Here is a 25,591-nt window from a genome sequence, read left to right on the forward strand (position 1 = left end):
ATCACCACGCAAAAGCCTTTCAAAATGAAGGCTGAAGTACACTGGGGTTTTACACTTCACAAGAATTCAAAGAAATTAAGAAAACAAATTAACAGGGGCTGCTATTTCTTTACACTTCAGTCACAAAGCACAGCAAAAATAGTTATTGCTAAAACCATGACCTCATCATGAACAGATTTTATTTAAAACATTTAAATTATGTATTTGGGTAGGCAGTTGGTATTATCTTTTTTCTTATTGAAGGTCGTCAACAGAGCACCATTCTTATAATATCCCATTACTAATCCTATAAGCTATTGCAAGCATTTAAGGAATGTTCATTTCATATGCTTCGAATTTCAGCCCTAACGTTTTGGCTGTACAGTGCAGAACACTAGAAAAACAAAGCTGGGAAAGTTTTAACATTTCCTCCCACAATGTTTTTTTTTTTTTTTTGAATAAAGAAGGAGCAGGGGTATGTGTGTGAGAAAGACAGAGAGAAAAATGAGAACCCATGTATATGAGCGCAGGGGGGGTGGGGGGTGGGATTCATTGGGAAAAAATCTAAAATCTTTTCACCATAACAAATTATTGAATGTATTGGAGCATACCTGATTCTATGGAGTACACAATTTCTGCATTTTCCCCTTTATCCTTGTCCAGTGCTGTTACATGGAGAATTACAGATCCAACAGCTGCTGACTCATATACTCTCCCTTCATAGGAAGAACTGGTGAACCATGGCGCATGATCATTTGTGTCACTAACGTTGATGATAATTCTAGCAAAGTTGCGCTTGACAGGAACGTCTTGATCCCGCACCTGAAATAATTATGACGTTACTAGCACAATTCAACCTTTAAAGCCCTAAATGACCTCGGTCCAATATACCTGAAGAAGCGTCTCCACCCCCATTGTTCTGCCCGGACACTGAGGTCCAGAGCCGAGGGCCTTCTGGCGGTTCCCTCGCTGCGTGAAGCTAAGTTACAGGGAACCAGACAGTTCCGCCCTGTGGAACGCCCTTCCACCAGATGTCAAAGAGAAAAACAACTACCAGACTTTTAGAAGACATCTGAAGGCAGTCCTGTTTAGGGAAGCTTTTAATGTTTAATAGACTATTGTATTTTAATAGTCTGTTGGAAGCCGCCCAGAGTGGCTGGGGAATGTTGGAAAGGAGAACTCCTAGGTGGATCTCACCACTTGAGGCAAAGAAACCTAAAAGGACAAATATGGATGAGAATAGGTTGAAATACAAAGATATCTTGATGGAAGTGGGAAACCACTTTAAGTTAAGACCATACGAACAACTGAAAGATAGGCTGAGTGACTGGTTTCAGTATGTGCAGATAAATGAAGCATTTAAGTTAGACAAAAAATTAGGATTCCAATCAGAAAGATCGAAATTAGAGACGGAGTTATTAGAGACAGATCACAAGAATTTGTCCAGAATGTATAATTTGTTGTTAGAATGGCATTTGAAAGATGAGCAAACAAAATCAGTTATGATTGAATGGGCCAAGGATCTGGGTCATAATGTGATGATGTCGGAGTGGGAAAAATTGTGGAAGAAGGGTATGAAATTTACGGCTTGTACGGTCTTGAAGGAAAATTTGATGAAAATGATGTATAGATGGTATCTGACGCCGGTTAAGCTAGCTAAAATGTACCACAAAAGCGACAATAAATGTTGGAAATGTAAACAGGATGTTGGCTCATTCTACCATATGTGGTGGACATGCCCTAAGATAAAAGGCTTCTGGGAAATGATTTATAATGAATTGAAAAAGATGTTTAAGAATACATTTTTGAAAAAACCGGAAGCCTTTTTGCTTGGAATAATTGGGGAAGAAATCCCCAAGGATGATGTTAATTTGTTTATGTATGCCACCACAGCTGCTAGGATTCTAATAGCAAAATATTGGAAAAAAGAAGAATTGCCTTCGAAGCAGGAATGGCAAATGAAAATGCTGGACTATATGGAATTGGCAGAATTGACAGGAAGACTCCGGGACCAGACAAATGACAAAGTTTTAAAGGATTGGAAGAAATTTAAAATGTATATAGGGAATGTATTCGATAATTAGAGTTTGAATATCCAGGAAAGTAAAGAGGTAAAGGCATTAGGGAAATAATAGAAGATTAGAAGTTTGAAATTAGGGTTAATGATTTGAAAATGAATTAATTTGGAAGTTTTAAAGGGATTATATGATGGGATATAAGATGAGTTAGAAACTGCTATAGAAGTTTATAAAAATGAAAATCAGATAGTAGGGAATTGGGGAAGCCTGAAGGCAATGAATATCAAATTGGATGAGAAATGATATATTTTTCTGTTCTATGTTGTTTGGTTTTTCTATTTTTGTATTCTTATTTTGAGGTTTTTGATGTGTTTTGTATTTTGTATGTTTGTTGAAAAAATGTTCAATAAAAAATATTATAAAAAAAAAAAACAGAGTGGCTGGGGAAACCCAGCCAGATGGGCGGGGTATAAATAAATAAATTATTATTATTATTATTATTATTATTATTATTATTATTATTATTATTATTACTACTACTACTACTGCTGGTGCATAGGTTTATTCAGTTATATGACACTTGCTACAATTGACGAGAACTATCAATCACTTAGGGCACCATTCTGTTCTGTTCTGTAGAAGCACACGGCATCGTAATGGAGCAATGTTTATATTTTATGCCATGGTGCAAAAATCCTACAACATGATTTTGGTTCGGCACAAATAATCTCAGAACTTGGAATTAATTATTACAATTTCACTTATTTGTTAAATGGACGTTCTTATATGCGTACACAGGGTGCCAGATGAGGTGAGGGCCATTGCTACAGAAAGAGGGTCCTCGAATATACAGGAAAATCCTACATTTTAAGGCTGGGAGAAGGCAGGTAGGGACTCCAGCAGCCCAAAACTCAGCAGGGACTGAGGATGGGCATGCCTGCTGCCAATCAACATGAGCAGGAAGTAACTCATGTTTAGCCTATTCACTTAGGCCCAAATGTGAGTGGGAATATGCACCTAGAGGTGCATCTAACACTGACCTACAATTTCTGATCCAGCAAGTCATACTTGTCCTTCTTTCTGTTGATCTTCTTAGTTGGACTGGACAAAGAAATGTGGTTGGAGGCGGAGGAGGAGGTGTGGAAGGAGAGCAAAAGGAAGAAATATTTCCTCCTCTTTGCTGTGTCTCCCCTCTTTCTTGGGGATGGAGATGTTAACAGAAGAAACCCAACAAAAATCCCCAATGAATGGTGAGGGTAAAGTACAGGTGGGCTTGAGCTCATCTGTAATAATACCAACACTTTGCATTTACACAGCACTTCAGAGTGTCCAATTCACTTAATGTTTCATCTCAATAATCTGTACTGCGGCCCTCCAGATGTTTTGGTCTACAACTCCCATGATTCCTAGCTAACAGGGAATTGTAGTCCAAAACATCTGGAGGGCCGAAGTCTGGGGATGCCTGCTGTAAGGTATGTCGGTGAGGGTAAGATAGTGCCTTGCCTATGGCCAGCTTAAGTAGGGTCGCAGCAAAAGCAAGACTTGAACTGATGAATTTCTGGCTCACAATTCAGTCTTTCCACCATTCTAGCAGCTCTGAAAAGTCTCTGCTTATGATACTCCATTACAGTGAAAAGGAATATCCTATATCTGCTAAAGACTAAGTGGAATGGTTCCTTACCATCACTGTGAGAATGTGTTGATGGATAACCTCATGATCCAATCTTTCAGAAGTGTAGAGAGAGCCAGTTGCAGGATCCAAGCGAAATTTCTTAAGGCTGATGGGGTCAACGCTATTTTGCATAGTATAAATTAGCTTATTCTTTTCGTCCCTGTCTGAAGCACTGACTTGCAAAATTTCCGTCTCTGGCACTGTGTCCTCTGGAATAATGACTTGGTATTCTAATGTAGAAAACTCAGGCCTATGATCATTCGTGTCTATTACCTGAATGTACACCTGTAATGGCACAAAGGTAAATTAAGGATGAAAAGGGTGTGTAATCAGAACGCAATGTAGATAAGCTTCAGGGAAACCCAACAGTTCTCCTAAAATGCAAAAACAAAACATGATGCGAACGTTAGGGGCCATCACACATAATTTAGAGAAGAATAGCTGCGTCAATTTGCTGCAGCTTTTGTGAGTTGGGTTTGACTATGTCAAATACATAATCATGTAGAAATGAAATGCAAAGCAGAAATGAAATACAAAGCAGAAGTAGTTTAGAACAAAATATTAGCTGGGATCAGGGCCTGATAAAGCCCAGCGCATTGCTTGCCTTCTCCTCTTTCAACAGAAGACCCTCATTCCACATCACACTCTGCTTCAGAAATGCCAATCACTTAAAAATGAGTTTTGCCATGTAGCACTGGGGTAGTGATTCCTCCCTAAACAAGCTTAAATATCTGTCAATAGGCAAAACTAGTTGATTGGCTCTAGTACATGGAATTGAAATTATTATTATTTCAATTTGTATGCTGCTTTTCCCACATAAATATGCCCACAGCAGCACAAAGGCCAACAGCAATACAACAGTCAAAATATCCATCAATACACTATCACAATTAGCAGTCTAATACAAATTCTTTTCAAAACGTAAGAATCCAAACATACAAAAATATTTTGAAAACACTAACATAATAACATTTTAAATTTATTACAAGTACAGCAGAACAATTTCAAGGAACATAATAAATATATATTTGGGCTACAAGTGCCGTTGCATTACAACTTTAAGTGCATTGTTTAAACTATTAAGAAACTAGTTTAAATAAAACTATTTAGTTGCAATTGGAATAAACAACAAATCACCTACGCAACTTTTTTAAACACAAAAAGATTTTGTTAAGAAAATGAAAAGCTAAATCAATTAGGAAAACAGAATGTTCCAAACAGAAACTACTTTCATAATCTTGCCATGATAAATTTGTTTAAACTTTAAGGTGCCACAAGGCTCCCTGTTACTTGAGCAAAGCATACTGTATTAAAAAAACAATTCCAAAAGTAGAAAAAGGCAGTTGTCATTTAGCAACACAAACACACCCAACTAAGAGGCAAAATGACATATTCTAAATACATCTGAACTGACAGAGCCCTCCGAGCTATTAATGAATAATAAAAGGAGCAGCCAAGCGCAACAATGACAATGCTAAGAGAATGTATCAGATTTTTGCTTCAGTTCTTCATCACACAATTACAATAAAAGAAATATGGACCCTAAAACTAATCCTAGCCAGGAATTCCAAACAAGTCATTCCAAGACTGGCATAAAATGGGGCAATGTAAGCAAGAGAATAACAATGTCAATCTAGACACCAGTAACTTGCAAAGTGGTTTAAAGCTTTGAACCCCATGTGCATAAATGAACACTTAAAGCCAAAGTATACAAGCTGAGCAAGATCAGATGAACTAAAGTTCATACTGTCCTGTGAGCCATTAAGGAGAACCAGCCTGATTGCATTAGCAGTACCCAATGCCTTCCTCTAATAGCAGTTTTGTAAAACTTAGAGGGAGCAGTTGGGAGCACCTCCTGTCTGTTGCTTCCCTGCCCCCCCCGCCCCCATTAATTGAACAAAGGTCCATTTGTGTGCTCTTCGGTGAGTGGAGGGATGGAAGAGTCATCTCAGTTGTCAAACCCAAGTTGAGGAACTCAATTCCCCAGGACACCTGAAAAGGATTTTTGTTTTAGCAGACCATCATCAATTCTTGCAGAATTGCTGTCACTGTCATGCTGGAGGGGGTGCTGGATGTGTGGTTCACTCACACACACACGGTGGGACTGCCCAAAAGATCAGAGAACATTGGCATTTGGTTTTCACAGCTGTCATAGAAATGTAGGCGAGTGCAATGCGAACAGACTTCATCCTGTCATTATTATTTCTCTTTTCATTACAGTCATACTGTACAAGTCCAACTCATTTTTTTTTTAAGAGCAGCGGAAAAGTAAAGAGATCATATTTCTGGAGGGAACAAAGAAAAGTCAAAACAAAAGGTGGGGGGAGCACGTTTTCAACAAAGGTTGAAAAACCAGTAAACAGAAGGCTAGGAACGACAATCCCCACAACTACCACCCAGCTGTATCTCAGACAGTGGTGGGACAAGATAGAAGCCCCTTTTTTTCCTGGGTGGGAAGAATCATATGGGCAGAAGTGGCCCTTCAAAAGCTGCCTCCTCAGAAATCCTTCACGTGACTACCAAATCTTGCATAAGGCGTCGGAGCTAAATTTCCTCCACAGAGGCTACTGAATTAGAACAAGCAGGTGCTCCCGTACGGAATGCATAAAGGTATGATATAAAAGTGGGTATCCATTATGTACTTAAGCCCTTGTCAGTCTCTTTTCTGAAAAATGCTTGTCCACTCATGATTCAGCTGCACTTACATACATTCGTGTGCTCATAAGTAAAACTGCAATTTAAGATCCAGAGGTCAAAAATGAAATCTTATTGTTTTCAATAAAGCTGCAATTTGGAAACTGAAAGCAGAATGTGTAAGGCAGAAGGTGCAACAACCGCCTATGTTCAGTCCTAATGCATAATAGAAAGCATTCATTTTGCAGAATGCAGAACTTAAGTATGAAAGGAGAGGAAGGGCATAGATGGCAGCACCAAGTTTCTGTTATCAGTACTGAAAAGCCACTAACTATAGCCAGTAGACAGGGCCACAAAACCTTTTCCTGTAAATATGAATTAATCAAGAATATTAATTCCCATTTCTAGTGAAAAATACTTTTCCTTTAAAATCAGGTTAAAAAGCATTCATGTTTTGAAGGCACATGATGCCTTGCCCCCAATCTCTCTTTTCTTCCTCTGTCACCTTTTACACTGACAAGAGTATAACTGAACACTCTGAATTTTATCTGTACATCATGCATTTATAGCTGCATATTAGACCCAACAGCAATCTTGCTTACAGCCTCAGTAATTTTTCCAAAGAAAGCTTTCTAAGTAATTTCACTGAGTCAAATGTTTCACAGATGCTCATGGCCCAAAGCCAATCACAGCTTTCCCATTTAGCAGTGATACTCAATAGGTTCCTTTTCCCATAAGGAGGCCAATATAGTTAGTTTACTATTTTTACATAGACAATATGATAACATGCACTTTCACTAGCAAAATTGAAATAGCATGTGGGTATTAAATGGCTGTTAATCAAAAACTCATTAAACTGCTTATTGTACAGTATTTCAAATACAGAGCCAAATATTTTATAACCTGAACAATCCAAGGCAGTGTGCTGCATTTAAATGCATTTTAGCACATTCTCTGTAATTCATCTTATTTGGGCTCAATGTAGTTTTCTAACCGTTATCCATTCTTACAAAATTCAGTGGATCAACAGTTAAAACATTCTTATTTAAGTAAGCTGTTCTGGGTATTTTAAATAGAAGAGTGAGTTGTAAGTATTTATTTAAACTACTATTATTATATTGAATTTCAACAAGGGTATGGTTGAAATTTACACCTTGGTACTGCTAAAAGAAATAGCACACCTCTCATCAAGGAACTAAAATGACAAACAAATAGTGCACTAATGTGGTAAAATAATAGTTTGAAACACATGAGATTACAACACAAAGACTAATTCTACTTTTATTAGTTTTTTAATGGACTTTTATTAAGAGAAGTAGTGTGAAAGTCAGGGAAGCTAAGCTCCAAGAGGAGACATGTCTAGACTAAACCCTCAAGCAACCCCTGCTCATTTCAGAAGCACTGTTGCTTGCCCTTCTGTTAGAGGAGCACAGAAATCTGAAATTCTAGCAGCCATAGTTCACGTTAATCCCCTCAAGTATGGAACAGGGGAAATTCTGATAAAAATGAGCTTCTGTACTCGTCCTGCAAAAGCTACAACCACAATCTCTCACTTTGTCTGCTAAAAGATGAGAAGAAAGATAATAGGAAACAGCTGAAAAACATTCTGTGCATTTTGAAATGCAGAAAACAAACAAAAAGCAGGAGGGCTAATTCACATTAAAAAGAAAATGCAGAACGTTTACCATTTCCAGTATTAGCAAACTATTTTTCTGTCATTTTCCAGATGACATGCTGAATGATTTTTAACTTCAGCAGTAGAAACAGTATGTCTAAAGCAGCTGTTTGTAATAAGGAGTCAAATCTATCCACAGTCAGCTTAAATTCTAATTAAGGAAGAAAGCCTACTGCTATTGTTTAACAGCAACTGGTATTTAGAAGTATGTTGCCTCTGTTTCTGGACTCTGTGGTCATCAGAACTCTAGTCTTACCATCCATCAATTTGTCTAACTCCCTTTTAAAGTCATCTAAACTGGGCATCATCACATCTATAGTTCCATTCAGGAGATGTAATATGCAGAGCGATCCTTTCAAAGAAGAAGACATTCTCAGAAGGTATTTTTAACAAGAAAGAAGTTGGCCTGAAGTTGGTCTCACTAAAGTAGAACTGTTAAAAGTTTGACGATACACCTAAAATACACTGTGCCATTGTGGAAAACTCATTTATAAGCACATACATTATACTGGTACAGTCATCTGGGAAATCTGACCGGCAACACCTAACCATTGGGTAAACACTTGGTAGCAAACCAAGCAATGCTACTATATAGTGACATTTTTATTTTCAAGAATGAAAATATCCTACTGGGGATACTGGACAGCAAAATCCAATAGAAAGCCTTAATGGTAATTATGTATGTGACTACAGTGGCAAGGATTCTAAATGCAAAGAAATGGAAAGAGGGAGAGGACACCCTCAAGGGAAGAATGATTGATGAAAATATTGGAATATGCAGAGATGGCAAAATTGATGGCACCGATAAAAGATACAAATTTAGCATCTTTTATAGAAGACTGAATAGGGACGTGAGTGGTGCTGTGGTCTAAACCACAGAGCCTAGGGCTTGCCGATCGGAAGGTCAGTGGTTTGAATCCCCGCAACAGGGTGAGCTCCCGTTGCTCGGCCCCTGCTCCTGCCAACCTAGCAGTTCGAAAGCATGTCAAAGTGCAAGTAAATAAATAGGTGAGAAGGTAAACGGCGTTTCTGTGTGCTGCTCTGGTTCGCCAGAAGCAGCTTAGTCATGCTGGCCACATGACCTGGAAGCTGTCTGCGGACAAACGCCAGCTACCTCGGCCAGTAAAGCGAGATGAGCACCGCAACCCCAGAGTCATCTGTGACTGGACCTAACAGTCAGGGGTCCCTTTACCTTTAAAGAAGACTGGAAACCTTTTCTAGTCTATATAAAAAGTTATTTCCCATATGTGAAGACCACAGTGTGATTCGAAGTGCAAGAAAACAACAGAATATATTAAGAAACCTGTTAGAGAGGATGAAATTAGATAAGACGGAACCTTAAAACACAATTTTGTGCAATTTGGGTTATAAACATTGGTGCTGGGTGAGAGGGAAGTCGCTAGTTTTGCTGAATTTTTGCTGAATTGGAATATAATTGTTGAGTAAAAATGTAACTCTCTATATGGAAAAAAGAATAAATTTTATTATATTTAAAAATGACACTTCTGCCTACTTATGTGAGATTCTTTCACTGTAACAATAGCTCCAACATAAACAGATTTCACCTTTTGCACCTTCTCCAATTTTGGCTGGTTTTGGATTTGTTTCTGGGTGATGAAGATGATCGTGATGTTTTCAACTGTCAATCCTTTTCTTTTCTTTTTTTGTGAATGCCTGGCTTCTGTTTCTCATTTTTCTTCTAATACCAGAACATTCTATGACTTTAAAGCTGTTAATTCAAGGCGCACTTATCTGCTTACACATAACTTTTCCCCTTTGACTGTCCAACATTGGGCTATTGTGCTCTGTTGGTATTAGAAACTTCTTCTTTTTCACGCAAAGTCCTCCTTATTTATGCAAGAGGTAATTCTGCCCAAGAAAGGGGGGGGGGCGAGAAGCCCTGGCAAGAAATGGTTACAAATTCTTCTTTCAATAAACACTTCATTAGAAATTCCATTACCTGAGTGCCAATAGTCCTAGTTCCATCTGTTGCTTCTACTGTCAGATTGTAATTTGATTTCTGTTCTGCATCAAGAGGTTTAGCGACAACGATGGTTCCAGTGCCCTTGTCCACATCAAAGCGGCTGTCATAGTTGCCACCTGCTCCAAGAAATTGCATGAGACAGAAGTTCATAAAACACTGCTTTGATGTATCGCTTCACGAAAACATACTTTGCTATGATGCTTCATACAACCTTAAAACATAATCAGTTCTGAAATAGCGGAGGCTGTGTGTCGTATTTGTAACCTAGTTGTAATACAGCAGATGGCCACTAGGGCCAAAAATACTCCCTACCCTACTTATCTGACTCATGGCAAAGACTCTGTTTCCAGAGGTATATCTTTCAAATCCTGATATCTTTGCTTTAAATAGATGAATATTCTTCTAAAACAGCCATGCAAATTAGCCCACAAATGTTACTATCCCGCAAGAAAGCTTACTAGCCTGTGTATCTGTGAAAGAAAAGGTATTTGTAAAAGAAAAAGAACAAAGTTTTGCAAAGCTTTCCTTCCTGATAGCCTGAAGGTGATTCTTATTTGTCAAAGGTGACTAGCCACATGGGGATTTACAATACGTGCCCAGCAAAAGCAAATGATAATTTCACTTGAAGGAACTAGTCACTAAATAATATATGGTATCTTAAAACTATGTTTTATTGTTTAAACCAAAAAACTTGGGGTGTGTATGCTTACCATGGGTTCAATCCACTGAGCCCTACTACCACAGTGTGCTATTGAATTTGCACAAGAACAGTGCTTGGTGGATTGTGCCCCAATAGACCAGCCTGTTCTTGGGCACCGGAAGAAAAGCTTTGGAAAACACTGAATTAAAAGCTGAAAAAGAAAGTGAAAATAGCACGATGGCTTCAAAAAAAAACCAAAAAAAAAAAAAACCACCTAACCCCTTTTCTCCAGTGATGATTTTATTCCTTTAAAAAACTTCTAAATCCCCTTTGAAAAATGAAACTGAAATATAGCTCAATAAACACAGCCAATCACCCAAACATTTAAGTGATTATAGTAATGCTATTATTTGTGAGCAGACTGCCTCTCTGCAACACAATGACCCTTAAAACCAAATGGAGTTAGCCATGATAAATGCCATTTATTAACTTCTACCGTTTTCAACTTTTAGACAAACTATTTGAAAAGTTTAAATTACTTCCCATTGTTTGTCAACCCAACACTCTCCATGGCAAAAACATTTGTCCTAATTACGTCGTGCAAGTGTTCTTTCCTGTTCTTTTTGAAAAGCAAGGTTATACAGCAGAGTCATTTTTTGTTTTGTTTTTAAAGATTAAAACCGTAATTATGAATTCCAATTATTATTGGACTCAAGAAACATTTCTGCACAGCACCACTGTAAATGCCATCCAATCACCAGTATACCCACTTGGAGATAAGCCCCATAGATTTAAATGGTACTCACTCCAAGTCAGCATGTTTACGATTACATCTTTATTCCAACAAATTAGAAAACAGCGGAATTTTGGAGACTGGTTCTGCCTTTCAGACAAATCACCCAGACTGATGGGCTGGGCAGCACTCCATAAACACTGCTTTATTTCTGACAATTATTGCTGGTATCCAAAGGCAGGTTAGAGCCTCTAATTGCCTCAAAAGAATCTTCGATAACATTAAAAAGGAGTAGGGCAGAACACCACAAATTTTATGTGAGCTGTTGGTGCAATATATTTTACTGGAGGTGATGCTGGAAGGGAGAATGCCAGCCATGGACATCTATCTGCCTTGGGCAGCTTCCCCCACAACTGATGCAGTGATGCCTCAAAGAAGGTGGTGCAAAAATTAGTTTCTAAAGCACAGAACTACCACAAAGGTGTGTTTCTACAGTACTCGTGCCACCTGCTAAAATCCTTTTAAATAATATGGACCAGCAGCTCCCAGTACAGGGATGATTCATTATCATTAATTTATTTGTATAATGCCCTCTAACAAAACATCAGGGCAATGTACAGCAAAGTAAAAAAAAAAAGCATGTGAAAACAAGACCAAACACTCATTTACAGTAGAACCTCGGTTTATGAACACCTTGGTTTATGAATTTTCGGTTTACGAACGCCGCGGACCCATCTGGAACGGATTAATTCACTTCATTACTTTCAATGGGAAAGTTTGCTTCAGTTTATGAACGCTTCAGTTTATGAACAGACTTCCAGAATCAATTACACCCATGCTTCGGTTTAAGTACGCTTCAGGTTGAGTATTCCACAGACCCGCCTGGAACGGATTAATCCACTTTCCATTACTTTCAATGGGAAAGTTCGCTTCAGTTTATGAACGCTTCAGATTATGAACAGACTTCCGGAACCAATTGTGTTCATAACCCGAGGTACCACTGTAAATGATTGTTAAAATAATCATTAAACAACTGAATGTGCCTGTCAGCAGGAAAAAAGGCTTCAAGAGATGTGTGAAAGTCAAAGGTGAAAATGCTTGCCAAATATCTGCTGGAAGAGCGTTCTACAGCAAGGGACTGACAACACTAAATAACTGACTTTTAGCTGAAGTAACATAGGAAACCATGATCAGCACTCAGGGCTTTGAATATCAACAGAAGAACCTTGAATTTGGCTTGGTATCCTATGGGCAGCAGTATAGATTATTGCCAACATCTGCACTGGAACTCTCTCACCAGAGGCATGCCCAGCCCGGATCCTGCCTTTTCGGGGATGGCAAAGACCTTTGCATTTACCTGCTTTAACCCCTGATTTGGCCTTTTAAGCCACACTGAGTGTTCTAAATGGGACTGACGGATGAAATATTAGCTTCCATAAATAAATGCCACATCCCTGTACCTGATACTTGCAAATCTAGCCACGTCTAGAAATGTCCTAACAATGTTGTTCTATCAAGCTATTTTGCATCCACCGCTCTCATCAGTCTGGGTGCTCTTGAAAGATCAAAAGTATCTCTACTAGCATTTCAAAGTGGTGCTTTGGCTCAAATGTGGTGACGAGCAACACTAACAAAACCATAACACGCAACAAAACACAAACAAGAACTACAGTAAAGAGGGGGAGGGGAGCAGATAGAATCTGGAAAGAAGAAAGAAACACAAACTGCTCAGTATTTATTAGAATATCTTAAATTAGTGCAATTTCACTTTAGATCTCATAATCTGATAATAAATTATGTGATCTCAGCAGATACCTTCTGCTGTACAGTTCAGGTCACAAGCCATCTGAAAGATGTAAAAAACTTCACTAGCAAGCTTGTCTCCTGGCACAGCCAAAAAGAAAGAAAGCATGGAAAGCAAGCACAGAAGAAAGAAAATATGTCAATCAAACTGATTCATGCGATTAGTAATAGTAAAAAAACGGTGCAGTAAGGTATTTTTAAAATAGAAACCGCAAGATCTTGATTAATGTGAGGTAGTACCATCAGCATGTTATCCACTCTCTACACTCCCACCCCAAGAAAAACTAATATCCACTCTTGAAAGTTGCATTGCTTTCCCCACCACCCACCGCTTCCTCAAACTTGGCCCTCCAGATGTTTTGAGACTACAATTCCCATCATCCCTGACACTGGTCCAGCTAGCTAGGGATCATGGGAGTTGTAGGCCAAATACATCTGGAGGGCTGACTGCCTTACACCTTGTGCTAGGATTTCACCTTGGACAGATTTTTCCCACCTGCTTTGGGCTACAATCCACTCTGAGAAGTGCACTCCTGACATGTTACACCATCCGCAGACTCTGCCTTATTCAGAAGGACTTGAACCCTCAAGGAAGTAGTGCTGGGGTGGCTGCAGCCCCAGATGTACACTTGCCCTGCATTCCCCCCGAAAGGCATGGCACAGTCAATCATGTTACTGGGGAAGGAGGTGCCTTTGCACCACAAATGAAATTTCGTGCGTAGAACAGGTAAGTAATAGGACAGACTGTGTGGGGTTTACATACATACATGGGACAGATAACGTATTTTTCGCTCCATAGGACGCACTTTCTGGTTTTGCTCCTCTAAAAAAACAAGGTGCGTCCTATGGTCAAGTGCATCCTATGGAGCGAAAAATACGGTAAGCTGCTGTGCTAGTGGAGGCCAGTGCAACCAGTCCCACTAGCACAACAAAATGCTCCCCATCCCAAAATATGCTGGAGGGGGGTTGGGAGTGTTGGAAATTCATTCCCAGTGTCTGCAGTCATGGGATTGTTGTCTATCACATGATGGTATATGTTTACATTCCACAGAGTGTGAAGTGATGGAGACAGGATGTTTGTGTTACTGTGTTCCGTGAAGTGGGACTATTGTCCTTTGTTCTTTTCTCTATGTTGTCTGATGCTAGAGAGAGAGGGAGCCATGTTGCAGTGCTCCGTGTGTGTTTATATGTAAATAAAATAGATCAGCCAAATGCTGTGCTACTGAGGTCTGTTACAAATTGCAAACACTCTGCGGATCCCTGAGTGTACTGGTGTCAGTTGGCATCAGTTGCTGTGATGTTCGGGCTGGAAAAAGCTTTTGAAACTCCCAAACGATCAACCAGAGGGAGAACATGCCAGTTGGGCGTGTGTCTTTGCCAAGGTCCTACTCATGAGTAGGAGAGCCTAACAGGGAGATCCCCCAGAACAGATTGCTGGAAAGAGGAGAGATGTTTCCATCAAGCCTTGAATGAACATAAACATCACTTTGGTGTGATGCTGAAGTTCCAGCCCTATTGGTCAGTGAAAGAGGCAAGACTATTAAAAAAATCTAAACTATAGAAGAAAAACAGCAAAACAATCCTTTCATTAGATAGATAGATAGACAGACAGATGATAGACAGATAGAAAGAAATAGCCTAAAATTTATATGCCATCTCTGGTTAACAATATATTCTTTGTAGCAGTATACTCAACATGGTGCGCCCTAAAAGTTGCTGGACTACAAATCTCATCCTCCCTGACCACAGGCCATTCTGGCCAGTGCTGATGGTATTTGGAGAGACTCCATCAGGCAAGGCCTCTTTCCACCCGCCTTGCCTCGCCCCCTCCGGCCCTGGGACTCCTCATAAGGAAGCTGTGCCTGGAGGAAGAACTGTGAGGGGAGAGACTCCATCAGGCAAGGCCTCTTTCCACCTGCCTTGCCTTACCCTCCAGTCTCTATTTTTCAATTTGCATTGTATTGTTTTATGCACTGTGGCTTGCTGTTGTTTTATTGATTATTGTTTTGTAATTATTTATTGTAAATGTTAAGAGTGGGTTTCTGTTTAATTTTCATATGCTGATATTATTCTATACTATTGTAATGATTGTTGAACGTTACATTATTTGATTGCTTATTTTAAAGCTATGTTTTATTATCATATTTATGTATTGCATTAGATTGTTATAAGCTTGTTTTGTATTTCATAAGATTCTGTTTCTTCAGCTTGTAAACCGCTTTGAGTATTGTATGATAGAAAGGCGGTATACAAATTAAAAGTGATGATGATGATGATGGAGTTGCACAACTTTAGGAGAGCACCACTTTGGCTACTTCTAGCCTATACAAACAAGAATTGCTCATGCTTAAATTCGTTTTAGAAGCCATTTTTATTTTTGGGATTAGAACATATCAAATCTATGAACAACAGCCTAAATAATCACCACATAATTCCCGGTGAACATTCATCGTCAAAAAGTCTTACCTGTAATATCAAACCACAGCGGGGTGCCAAGTGGTTCCACAGCTATTACTCCAATCATGTGAGCTACTGGATCACTTTCCATGACAGTAAAAGAAAAAAATGATTCCTCAAAAGCAATCGGTTCAGGGGCTGGACTGGGTTTTGGGATCCATTCTATATGAAGCCGAGCTGTTGAAGACTTTTGGGGGCGTCCATTATCCACTGCTTTAATCTAAGAAATATAGCACAAGATTGATTTTTTTTTAATGTAAACCAGGACAGATCACATACAAAACACAGACATGCAGAAATTAAAGTTGACAGCACTCTCAGTAACAAGAGGCCAAGAACCATGAAATTAAGTTCTGTAAACCTGAGGGAGCTTTACAAAACAATGCTATACATGTCTGCTCAAAAACCCCATTGAGTCCAATGGGGCGTTCTCCTATGTAAATGACACAGAATTGCAACCTCAGACTTTTTTTTAAAAAAATGTAACAATTCCACCCAGCATAGGAAACTGTACTTGAAACTGTTCAAAAAAGAAAAAAGGTGCTCTTTTATAATTTCTGATGAGCAGGTAGAACGTCAATGCAATTAACTTCTTTTAAATCCTGGAAATAAATTAAGCTTCTTCATCCATATTTCAACTGGAAGAGAAACACACCTGCGTTGCACTCTTTTAAAGAAATCTTGTCTAATTCGGTATCAGGTTTCCCAAGTCCTCTGGCTGCATAGTAAGCGTTTTAAGATACCGATAGCATGTCAAAACTGAAATATTACTTACTGTAAGAATGTCATATTCCCCAGCTCCAGAATACTTCTTAGAGGAGACCACTCCAGTTATTGGGTCGATAAAAAATTTGCCTTGCTCATCACCATCTTCAATGCTGTAAGATATTTCCGCATTGGGACCTTCATCTTTATCTGCAGCTACTACGCGATAGATAGGCTCCCTCCTGGCAGTCCTCTCTCTCTCTGGTTTCTCACGCTCAGGCAGTTTGATCTGATAGAACTTTTGCAAGAACTGAGGCCTGCTATCATTTTCGTCTAAGATCTTCACAATGATGCGGGCGAGAGTCGACTTTGCTGGTATACCACTGTCTGCAACTGTTACCTATTGATGACAAAAAATTTTTCCTATTTACATAAACAGGGAAAAATAAGAGGGGGGATTCTAACATGTGTCTTGTCAGTAGCAGTACTGACATAGCTTAAAGCAACAGGTAGTGAAATAGAACTCTGCTTCCTTAAAAAGTTGGAAGATTTTATACGTCCAAAACATTTCGGTGCAAGTTCACTGGCAATACTTAAAATATTCTTTTTAAACCTTGCTTATCTCAAGTCCATTTTTGTTGCTCCAAAAATGCAAATTCATCAGACTGGAAGAATCGGCAAGAAAATACACTTTAAACATGCCATTATGTCACATAGACAAAATAAAACTGCTTGTACAAAAGGTCAGGCTGTAAAAAGAATAAATGTGACATTTAAAGGGGGGGAGTAATGCAAATGTTGTTCACCCCTGTGAGCCAAACCCTGTTATTTTGAAAACCTTCACTGCAAGCTGCTAAATAATAATAATGTATTGGTAACCGAGTAACTGCACTTGCAAGCCTCTTGCATTTTTTCAATCCTTCTGCACATGTAAGGATGTTTCCGAAGCGAAATTAGTTGTATACACGGCTTGCCCTAAACCAGTGTTTCCCAACCAGTGTGCCTCCAGATGTTTTGGGACTACAACTCCCATCATTCCTGACCACTGGTCTTGCTAGCTAGGGATGATGGGAGTTGTAGTCCCAAAACATCTGGAGGCACACTGGTTGGGAAACACTGCCCTAAACGACCAGGTTGTCCAAATGGGAAATCCTGGTGGACCGGATGTGGCTCACGGGGTAGAGCTTCCCCACCCCAGTATAAATAAAACTTGGCCTTCTAAACAGACCAAATAAAATCCCGCAAAATGTAATTGCTTGAGAAGAGCTGTTTTTCTTAAAAAGAGAAAAGAAGTGCATACATGTGTTAGACAGTATAAAAGCGAATGGAGAATGCGTCTTGAAATAAAGAACATCTGGTTTATTCATCTACTGTATTGCCAGTTTAGAACAGTCAAACACCTTTTATTGTATTTTTACCACACCCTTCTCAGAGAAGGATTTTAGCCACAAAATGATCCTGTGAGGAATAGTAGGCTGAGAGAACTTGACTTGTCCAAGACCACCCAAAGAGTTTCATGGGCAAGCCAGAAACTGCATCTGTATTTCCCACACAATTTTGGAAAGAGTAAGTTGATTGGTTCGACCATCTATCACATGGTTAGGCAAACTAAGGCCCAGGGGCCGGATCCGGCCCAATCACTTTCTAAATCCGGCCCATGGAAGGTCCAGGAATCAGTGTGTTTTTACATGAGTAGAATGTGTCATTTTATTGAAAATGCATCTCTGGGTTATTTGTGGGGCATAGGAATTCATTCACACCCCCCCAAAAATAATAATAATCTGGCCCCCCACAAGGTCTGAGGGACAGAGGACCGGCCCCCTGCTGAAAATGTTTGCTGACCCTTGATCTATCATCAGCTTCTGATTCATATAGCATTTGATGTCCAGGTTCCAACAAATATATATATATATATATATATATATATATATATATATATATATATATATATATATATATATATAATACTGATAGGGTAGCAAGACCAATGTGAATGCAGCAGATACAGTGGTACCTCGACATCCGAATGACTCGACTTCCGAAGGCTTTGACTTCCAAAGTCGGCAAACCCACAAATCTTGTCGCCGCGCAGGCGTTCTGCGCCTGCGCAGAAGCGGCGTGCGCGCCCCACGCATGCGCAGAAGCGCAAAATCGCGCTTCACACATGCGCAGAACGGGCACTTCGACAACCGAAGACTTCGACTTGCGAAGAGCGCCGCGGAACGGATCGTCTTCGTAAGTCAATGTACCACCGTACAGTGATTAAAAAGCCACCCAACATTGTAGTGCTATGCAGACTTAATTGAGAGTAAGTTCCATTGAACAAAGTGGGCTTAATTTCTGAGTCAATATGTTTAGGAATGTACTGTTAAGCTTCTGAGTGAAGAAGTAGTAAGTCTTTGTGAAACTGCTCTTTAAAATTTCAATCTCATACTCCTTTGTCAGAGGAGAAAAATAAAATGGAAAGAACTGTATTCCGAGATAGGAGAGTCTGATGAAACACACACAAAAAATGCCGTATTTAAAAGCAAGACTCCATTTAATTGTTTCCTATAAAATCCAGTAAAATGTTTTCACGAAATGGAATACAGCATATTTATAGTTGTTACTATGCAAACAAGAGTGAAATGTGGGATAAATTTTAATAGCAAACAAGGATAAACTTGCCAGTCCATCTGGTCAACACTTTAATGCTCAATTAATTAGCCAGATGCACAGCATTTGGCACAAGCTGCTGATAATATTGCCACCATTCTGCAAATATCTTGGACTCCATCCCAAACCGCTTTTTGTAAAGATATAAACATAAAAGAATCGAGGGAAGCTGTTCAAAATACTTCATTCAAAGTAAAAACAAAAAAACCCCATAACTTTCCTTTTTTCATACATTGCAGTGCCCAAATTAAGGTTTTATTGATTTGGGCAACATACTCTTCCGCAAGTCAACAAAGGAAAATGAAGTTAGAGGGAGGCAGAGCGGAAGACAGGGACCAGCACTTGGCACTGATGAAATTTAATCAGTTGATTTTTTAATCACTTGTTTAAAGAAATTAAAATTAGTATTAGGAAAAGATATGGAAGCAATGCCTTGTGCAATTCCTAATCTAAATCTACCACGGTAGATATTCTTTGTTAATGGAAAACATTGCTCTTTTAAGTGTCTTCCTCTCCCAACACCACAAGGGTGCTCTCAAAAGTATGACATGCACATGTAGTCATAGTATGTGGTGTCTGTAAAAAAAAACCCCACAAAAATAAACACCGCACTGCTCTTTTGAGGCACTGCCTTAGTGACCTTAAGGACCAGCTCAGATGACTATCGCTACCAGATAGAAATTTGTGGACCTCCAGATATCATTAGATACCAACTCCCATCAGCCCCAGCCAGCATGGCCACTGGTCAGAGATGGTCAGAGCTGTATTTCAAAAATATTTGAAGGGCCACAAACTATTCATCACTCCTGATCTACACCTGTGATCATCAACAAAGAGGTTCAGTCACCCACCAGAAAGCACAGGAGAATTCTTCTGAAACAGGAGAATCTGCCAGAATGCACGCCAATAAAGCCTATCTACAGTTAGTTAAAACAAAGCAGATTGTCTTGCAAAGAGACCTAAGAATTGTACATTTCATACGTACAAGTGCAAGGTGCAATCCATGCCACCTTCATTTTTAAAAATATCTCAGGTAGAAGCACTGGGAAAACATTTCTACCAGACTCAAGAGCTGCTGAAAGCCACTTACTGAGCTATATAGGGGGAAAAACAATCCTCTAAATTGTATTTCTTAGTGGTAGCTTTACATTATAGAATCCTGGCAGTTTTGCAAATGCCGGCATACCTCTGGCTTGTTTGTACAATTTTGCCTTTCAGACTCTCCCGCTGATGTTACACACCCTCTTTTATATACTTATAAAACTGCATAGCCAAGGATTTGCCTTCTATGAATATCAAAAGATTTCCCTCTTGTTTCTGAAGGCAGCACAGCTATCACCAAGGGCAGATATAAACACACGGTAAACAGAAATACTGTGAAAATAAAACAACCTGGTATTTGATAAATTGCAGCCTTAACCTGCCACTGAGCAGGAGGTACCCGTGGCCTACTGAGCGGGAGGGAGTCTTCGAGACTGCTGAAGCTGCCACAGAATCCAATGCTTTAGGGTTCAATAGTTTTGGTTTTGTTTCCAATATAAGGTATCAGCAACATGTTCACAATAGTAAGTGGGTTTACATGTGTTTCCATTGGCAAATATATAGAATATCACCACAGCAGCTGGCTCCAGACCCTCCCAAGGGCCCCTATTTTTCAAGGACAGTCCCATATTTACAGAAGCCATCCTGGTTTGATCCCAGAATATCCCGCTTTTCCTAAAGACTGTTGAATGATTGTGTAAAAGTGTCATTATTGTTTCACTGTACCTTTAAGAGTCAGGAAAGATTTAATGACTGGGGCTCTGCAGCTGTGGAGCAGCTCTACAGGTGTTGCTGTGAAGCTGATGATGCAGGGTATATCAGGGGTGTTGTGTGTTGCCTCTGTGCTGGGCGTTTTCCCAGTGTGCTCTTGGTGGGTGGTTTGTTTGTGTGGGTATTCTGTGTAAACCTAATTTAATTTTTTGTAATTTTTCCTTTCTCCATTAAACCAAGCATTTGTTTAAGCCTTGGTCTCTATGTGTAAGTTCCTCAACCAGTTTCTGCTGATGAAACTCAATTGCTTCTAACCCTAACAAAGACATCCCTATTTTCATCAGAGAAATGTTGGGAGGGCATGGAGTAATGCAACTCCTGGGCCAAGGAAACAAGTATATACAGTAATCACATTAGGGACGGAGAGAAGCTAAACCCACCCCTTCCAAACAAATTAGGGTGTGTGTAAACCTGGAGTAAGAACTATCTCTGAGCCCCATTTCACACTTCCGAATTGTCTTCAGTGAGGAAAGGAGGGCTCCGCTGTTTGGAAAGAGATTTGCAGTCTCTTGAATCTTAACACAGGAAGACAAGGTGTGTCACCCACAACTAGAGCTGGTTTGGGGAGTTGGGGTAGGGTTTTAACAACCCCCAATCCTTTCATGCAAGGATACTTATTTCTTTTAAAGCATTTTATTTGCCATACTTTACGTTAACAAGGCACCAGGGTGGCTCACAAGAATGAAAATCACTGAGACAAAAACAAACAAGCCATTGAGTGCCAAACCCATATAAAGTGAAGAGATTTATTAGGATAAGCTACTTCTATCTACCTTGGGCTGACTCCTTATTCTACCCTGATTTCATGCCCTGCCAGAGGCTTCAGCGTAATTTTGACTAACCATTGCAGATATTATTTTGTTGTTGTTGTTAATTGGCAGCAAAGAAAAGTTTCCAGCAGACTTTAAAGATTAAAACAGAAAGTGCCCGCCGAACCTCTAGTGGCAGAGCGTTCCACAGGACTAGGCTGATGACACTAAAGGTTCAGTTTCTTGTTGCTGCCAGGTGAGCCTCACCAACTCCGGGGACAACCAATGACATACAGGGAAGCCAAGTTGTAATGAAGATATACAAGACAACTGCTAAAATGAAGAAATTAAGCATCATAATTTACCTCTAATATGTGTTCTGCTTGCTGCTCCCGATCAAGTTTCCTTGATGTTGTTGTAATTAGACCTGCAAATATAAACAAGCAATTTGTTAATCCTTGGGGCAGAATACAGGAGAAAAGGCAGAGAGGGGAAGAACATGGAAAGTGGTCCAAATACGAGTCAATAAACAATACTATATGCCAAGACTTTGGAAATAATACTCTTCAATTTACTCGCAGTTGCATTACATTTAAAATACAGTTTGCTGTAAGAGTCAATGCTGGGATTTTTAACAGGAGTATATGGACAAAAAGTACAACCTGGTTTTCAGCCACTGGTGCCAAGTCATATATAGCAAGACTCTAATGAAGAAATGCAGTGGGGTTTTTTTCTTTTAAAAAAAATGTTTAGGGGGTACTCTCATTTTCCTACTCATATTGAAATACTCCCCCATGTATGAGGCCAAACTTTGATTCACAAAATGTTTAGATGGTATGCATACCCCTGCGTCCCCCTGGGGGAAAAAGCACTGAAAAAATGTCTAGATAGTTAAAGGACGACAGGTGTCAGGACTGCAGATTTAAATGCCAATGAGTGGTCTCAGAATCACAACCACTAGAAATATTTTCCATATATTATTCTTACAGGGCTCAACTAAACAACATGTTGTACCTAACATCTGAAAATGTGAAGCCTGAAATTTACAAGCCAAGCAATTCTGTATAGCCAGCATGCACAAAACATATTCTACAGGGATTGGGCTGACAAATTTCTTGTACGACTTTGTACCAGCCATGCCATGCATGGTCATATAAGTTGAAAGGGGGAAATTTTTTTTTTATTTTTTTTAAAGAAAACAACTCTGGCTACCAAAGCATATATGTGCACTTTGCTCTTGTTTTCAGCCTACTTTCACTGGGCATGGAGGTGCAAGCAATAGAACTGTCAATACAACAGTTTATCCACACATATGTGCACAGGGTTTTTCTTGAACACTCAGTATGGGGAAAATGAATGGTGGACCTCAGAAGTATGTCCATGGTGTTCCAGCTATGCTCTGGGGCTTTTATGTCTCTACCCTGAAAACTTTTCTGGATGACCAGGTCCCCCTTTCCAGGGCATCTTGTTATGCAGTGTCAAGGTACTGCTGGGGCTCAAATTGCCAATAGGTCTCCCTTTGCACACGTGAGGCTCTTTAGATATTGGCCAATGTGTTAAGTAACACTTGGACTAATTTACTCAACAAGCCATCTAACAAAAATTACTGAATGTCTGAAGGAAATGTTGCAGTCTTCTGTATTATACAAGGTTTTTTTTTGGGGGGGGGGGGTTGGACTGGTTTTGCACCTGTAGCAATTGACAATGATTTAAAACACATATTAAAGCACCTGTAGCAATTGACAATGATTTAAAGCACATATTAAGCACATATTAAGACTACAAAACACTGCTTTCTCAAATCAAAAAGTAACTCATTCACAGTGTGGTAAGGAAACTGAGGGAAGAGTCTCTCAACTGCTCTGATTCACATAGTCTGAAAGATCAGTACAGTGCATAGCTGCCAAGTTTTCCCTTTTCTCGCGAGGAAGCCTATTCAGCATAAGGGGAAATCCCTTAAAAAAAGGGATAACTTGGCAGCTATGGTACAGTGCTACCTTGGTTTACAAACTTAATTCGTTCCGGAAGTCTGTTCTTAAACCAAAGCGTGCTTTCCCATAGCAGTGGGGGACTTAATTTACAAATGTTCTGCTTCCAAGGCAAAGTTCACAAACCAAAACACCTACTTCCGGGTTTCCAGCATTCTTAATCCAAGTTGTTCATAAACTAAGCTGTTTTTAAACCAAGGTACAACTGTACTGAACAGTACTTTGATACACTTTCAGTGGACTTTGTTGACCTCTAATCTTCTGGAAGATTCCAAAAGATTATATACCCTTAATGTGTTCCACCATCTGGCAGAATGATGGTGAACACTTATCCTTCCAGGCTGTCCATCCGACAAGACTCTCTAGAGCAGGCAAAGGCAAACTCGGGCCTCCACATGTTTTGGGACTGCAACTCCCATCATCCCTAGTTAACAGGACCAGCGGTCAGGGATGATGGGAGTTGTAGTCCCAAAATATCTGGAGGGCCGAATTCGCCTATGCCTGCTCTAGAGCAAGCATCCCCAAACTGCGGCCCTCCAGATGTTTTGGCCTACAACTCCCATGATCCCTAGCTAACAGGACCAGTGGTCAGGGATGATGGGAATTGTAGTCCAAAACATCCGGAAGGCCGAAGTTTGGGGGTGCCTGCTCTAGAGCATGGGTGTTCCTATCTTCAAGTACGTTTTTTTTCACCTGCACATTTTAGTGGCTTGCACTGAAAAGCAACATGGCAGACAGAAGTGCATGATGAGAGTATTTTACAAAACACAGCAACAGCAACATGATTCTGGTTATTTTGAAAAACCATAATATACCTAGTTCTCCAAAATGCTTTTATAGACAGCTACTGAATGGTAAAGATGATCTCCTTCTAAAATTCACATTTGTACTCGAAACGCATCTTGACGATTGCATCCATTAAGTCTCAAATCCATCCATTAAGTCTCAAAGCCAGAGATGCATTCCTGGATGCAGTTATTTGGCAAGACGTTTTAGAATGTTTTTCATTTTAAGCATGAGTGGTTCTATTGGACTATTTGGCTTAACTGGAGCTTAAATAAGTTCCTTTATTTAAGTACTTTAGCAATGTTACTTGGTAATTTAGAAACAGGCTCCTACTCTGCGGCCCTAAATACAATTTCAGCAGTCGAGAAGGCAAGGATTCTTGGGACTGGGCGTGTGTATCACTTCAGCAGCAGTCCTCTTTCTCCATTACTCTTTAAAAAGAGTGTAACTGATGTGAATGGGAGTGATAATAAGCAATAATGTTAATGTAAGTAAAATACGGCACTTGCCTAGCTATCTCAAATCAATAAAGCAACAATTGCATCATTGTTTGAGTATTCTCTGTGTGTGCGTGTTGCCAAGGAAGCGGGTAGGACTTCTTGCAATGGATCAAAGGTTACTATTTTATCTCATACCTGATATTTCACAGAAACACTCACTATGTTATCAGCAGCCAGGAAATGTAGGAACAAGTTTCGGCAAAACTACTGTGAGCACATGCGCCTGCGCGCCAAACTACTTCCTCAGTCTCTTTAAGCAGCATGCAGATGCCAAGATAAGGAATTTGCTGATTTTGCAGGCAATAGTCTCTTAAGTGACAGAATGCAGGGAAAGGAAACAGGTCCTTAAGATATGGGCTTGATGGCCAGAGAACAACAGTAGAGAGACTAGGAAGGTAAATGTAGGCATTCTAAGGCGGTAAGATGAATTGGCCTCTCATATCTTTATATTTCAGTCCAAAAGCCATGTATCCTTATAGTTCACTGGAATGCTGAAGTGGGACTCTTAAATCATACACAGATTTGATTGCAGCTGAAGACAGGTATAATAAAAATAAAAAAGAGGGCTCACACCCATTCACAACATGGCAAACCTTCCCAGTTGTATTATCAGGTGAGCATGCTGAAAGATCTTTTTATCCCCCTATAACCTACAGCTCCCTGCTCACCAGACAGCCTCCCTTTTCACCTCACTATTGCTTCATCCTCATCCTCCAGCTGGGGAAAGTTAATAAAGTGGCCCACTGCCAGGTGCCTGAGTTGTGATCAGGTTGTGCTCTTCCATCTCAGGAACTGAGCTGC

The 25,591-nt window shown here is 39.7% G+C and overlaps 1 protein-coding gene across 6 annotated transcripts in view; it reads right to left on the bottom strand.

The window, feature by feature from the left end:
* The window catches only part of FAT1 (FAT atypical cadherin 1), a 133,471-nt gene that overhangs the window by 45,038 nt on the left and 62,842 nt on the right, over positions 1-25,591 (bottom strand). For all 6 annotated transcript variants that reach the window (XM_060278780.1, XM_035111841.2, XM_035111837.2 and 3 more), the window contains exons 4-9: positions 21,882-21,943; positions 16,371-16,700; positions 15,605-15,815; positions 9,939-10,078; positions 3,679-3,954; positions 591-801 (exon numbers count right to left, since the gene is read on the bottom strand). In XM_060278780.1, the coding sequence (XP_060134763.1) occupies positions 591-801; positions 3,679-3,954; positions 9,939-10,078; positions 15,605-15,815; positions 16,371-16,700; positions 21,882-21,943 (1,230 nt within the window). The remainder of the gene's footprint in view (positions 1-590; positions 802-3,678; positions 3,955-9,938; positions 10,079-15,604; positions 15,816-16,370; positions 16,701-21,881; positions 21,944-25,591) is intronic.

The sequence above is a fragment of the Zootoca vivipara genome, chromosome 9 (assembly GCF_963506605.1).
Source record: "Zootoca vivipara chromosome 9, rZooViv1.1, whole genome shotgun sequence".
Lineage (NCBI taxonomy): Eukaryota > Metazoa > Chordata > Lepidosauria > Squamata > Lacertidae > Zootoca > Zootoca vivipara.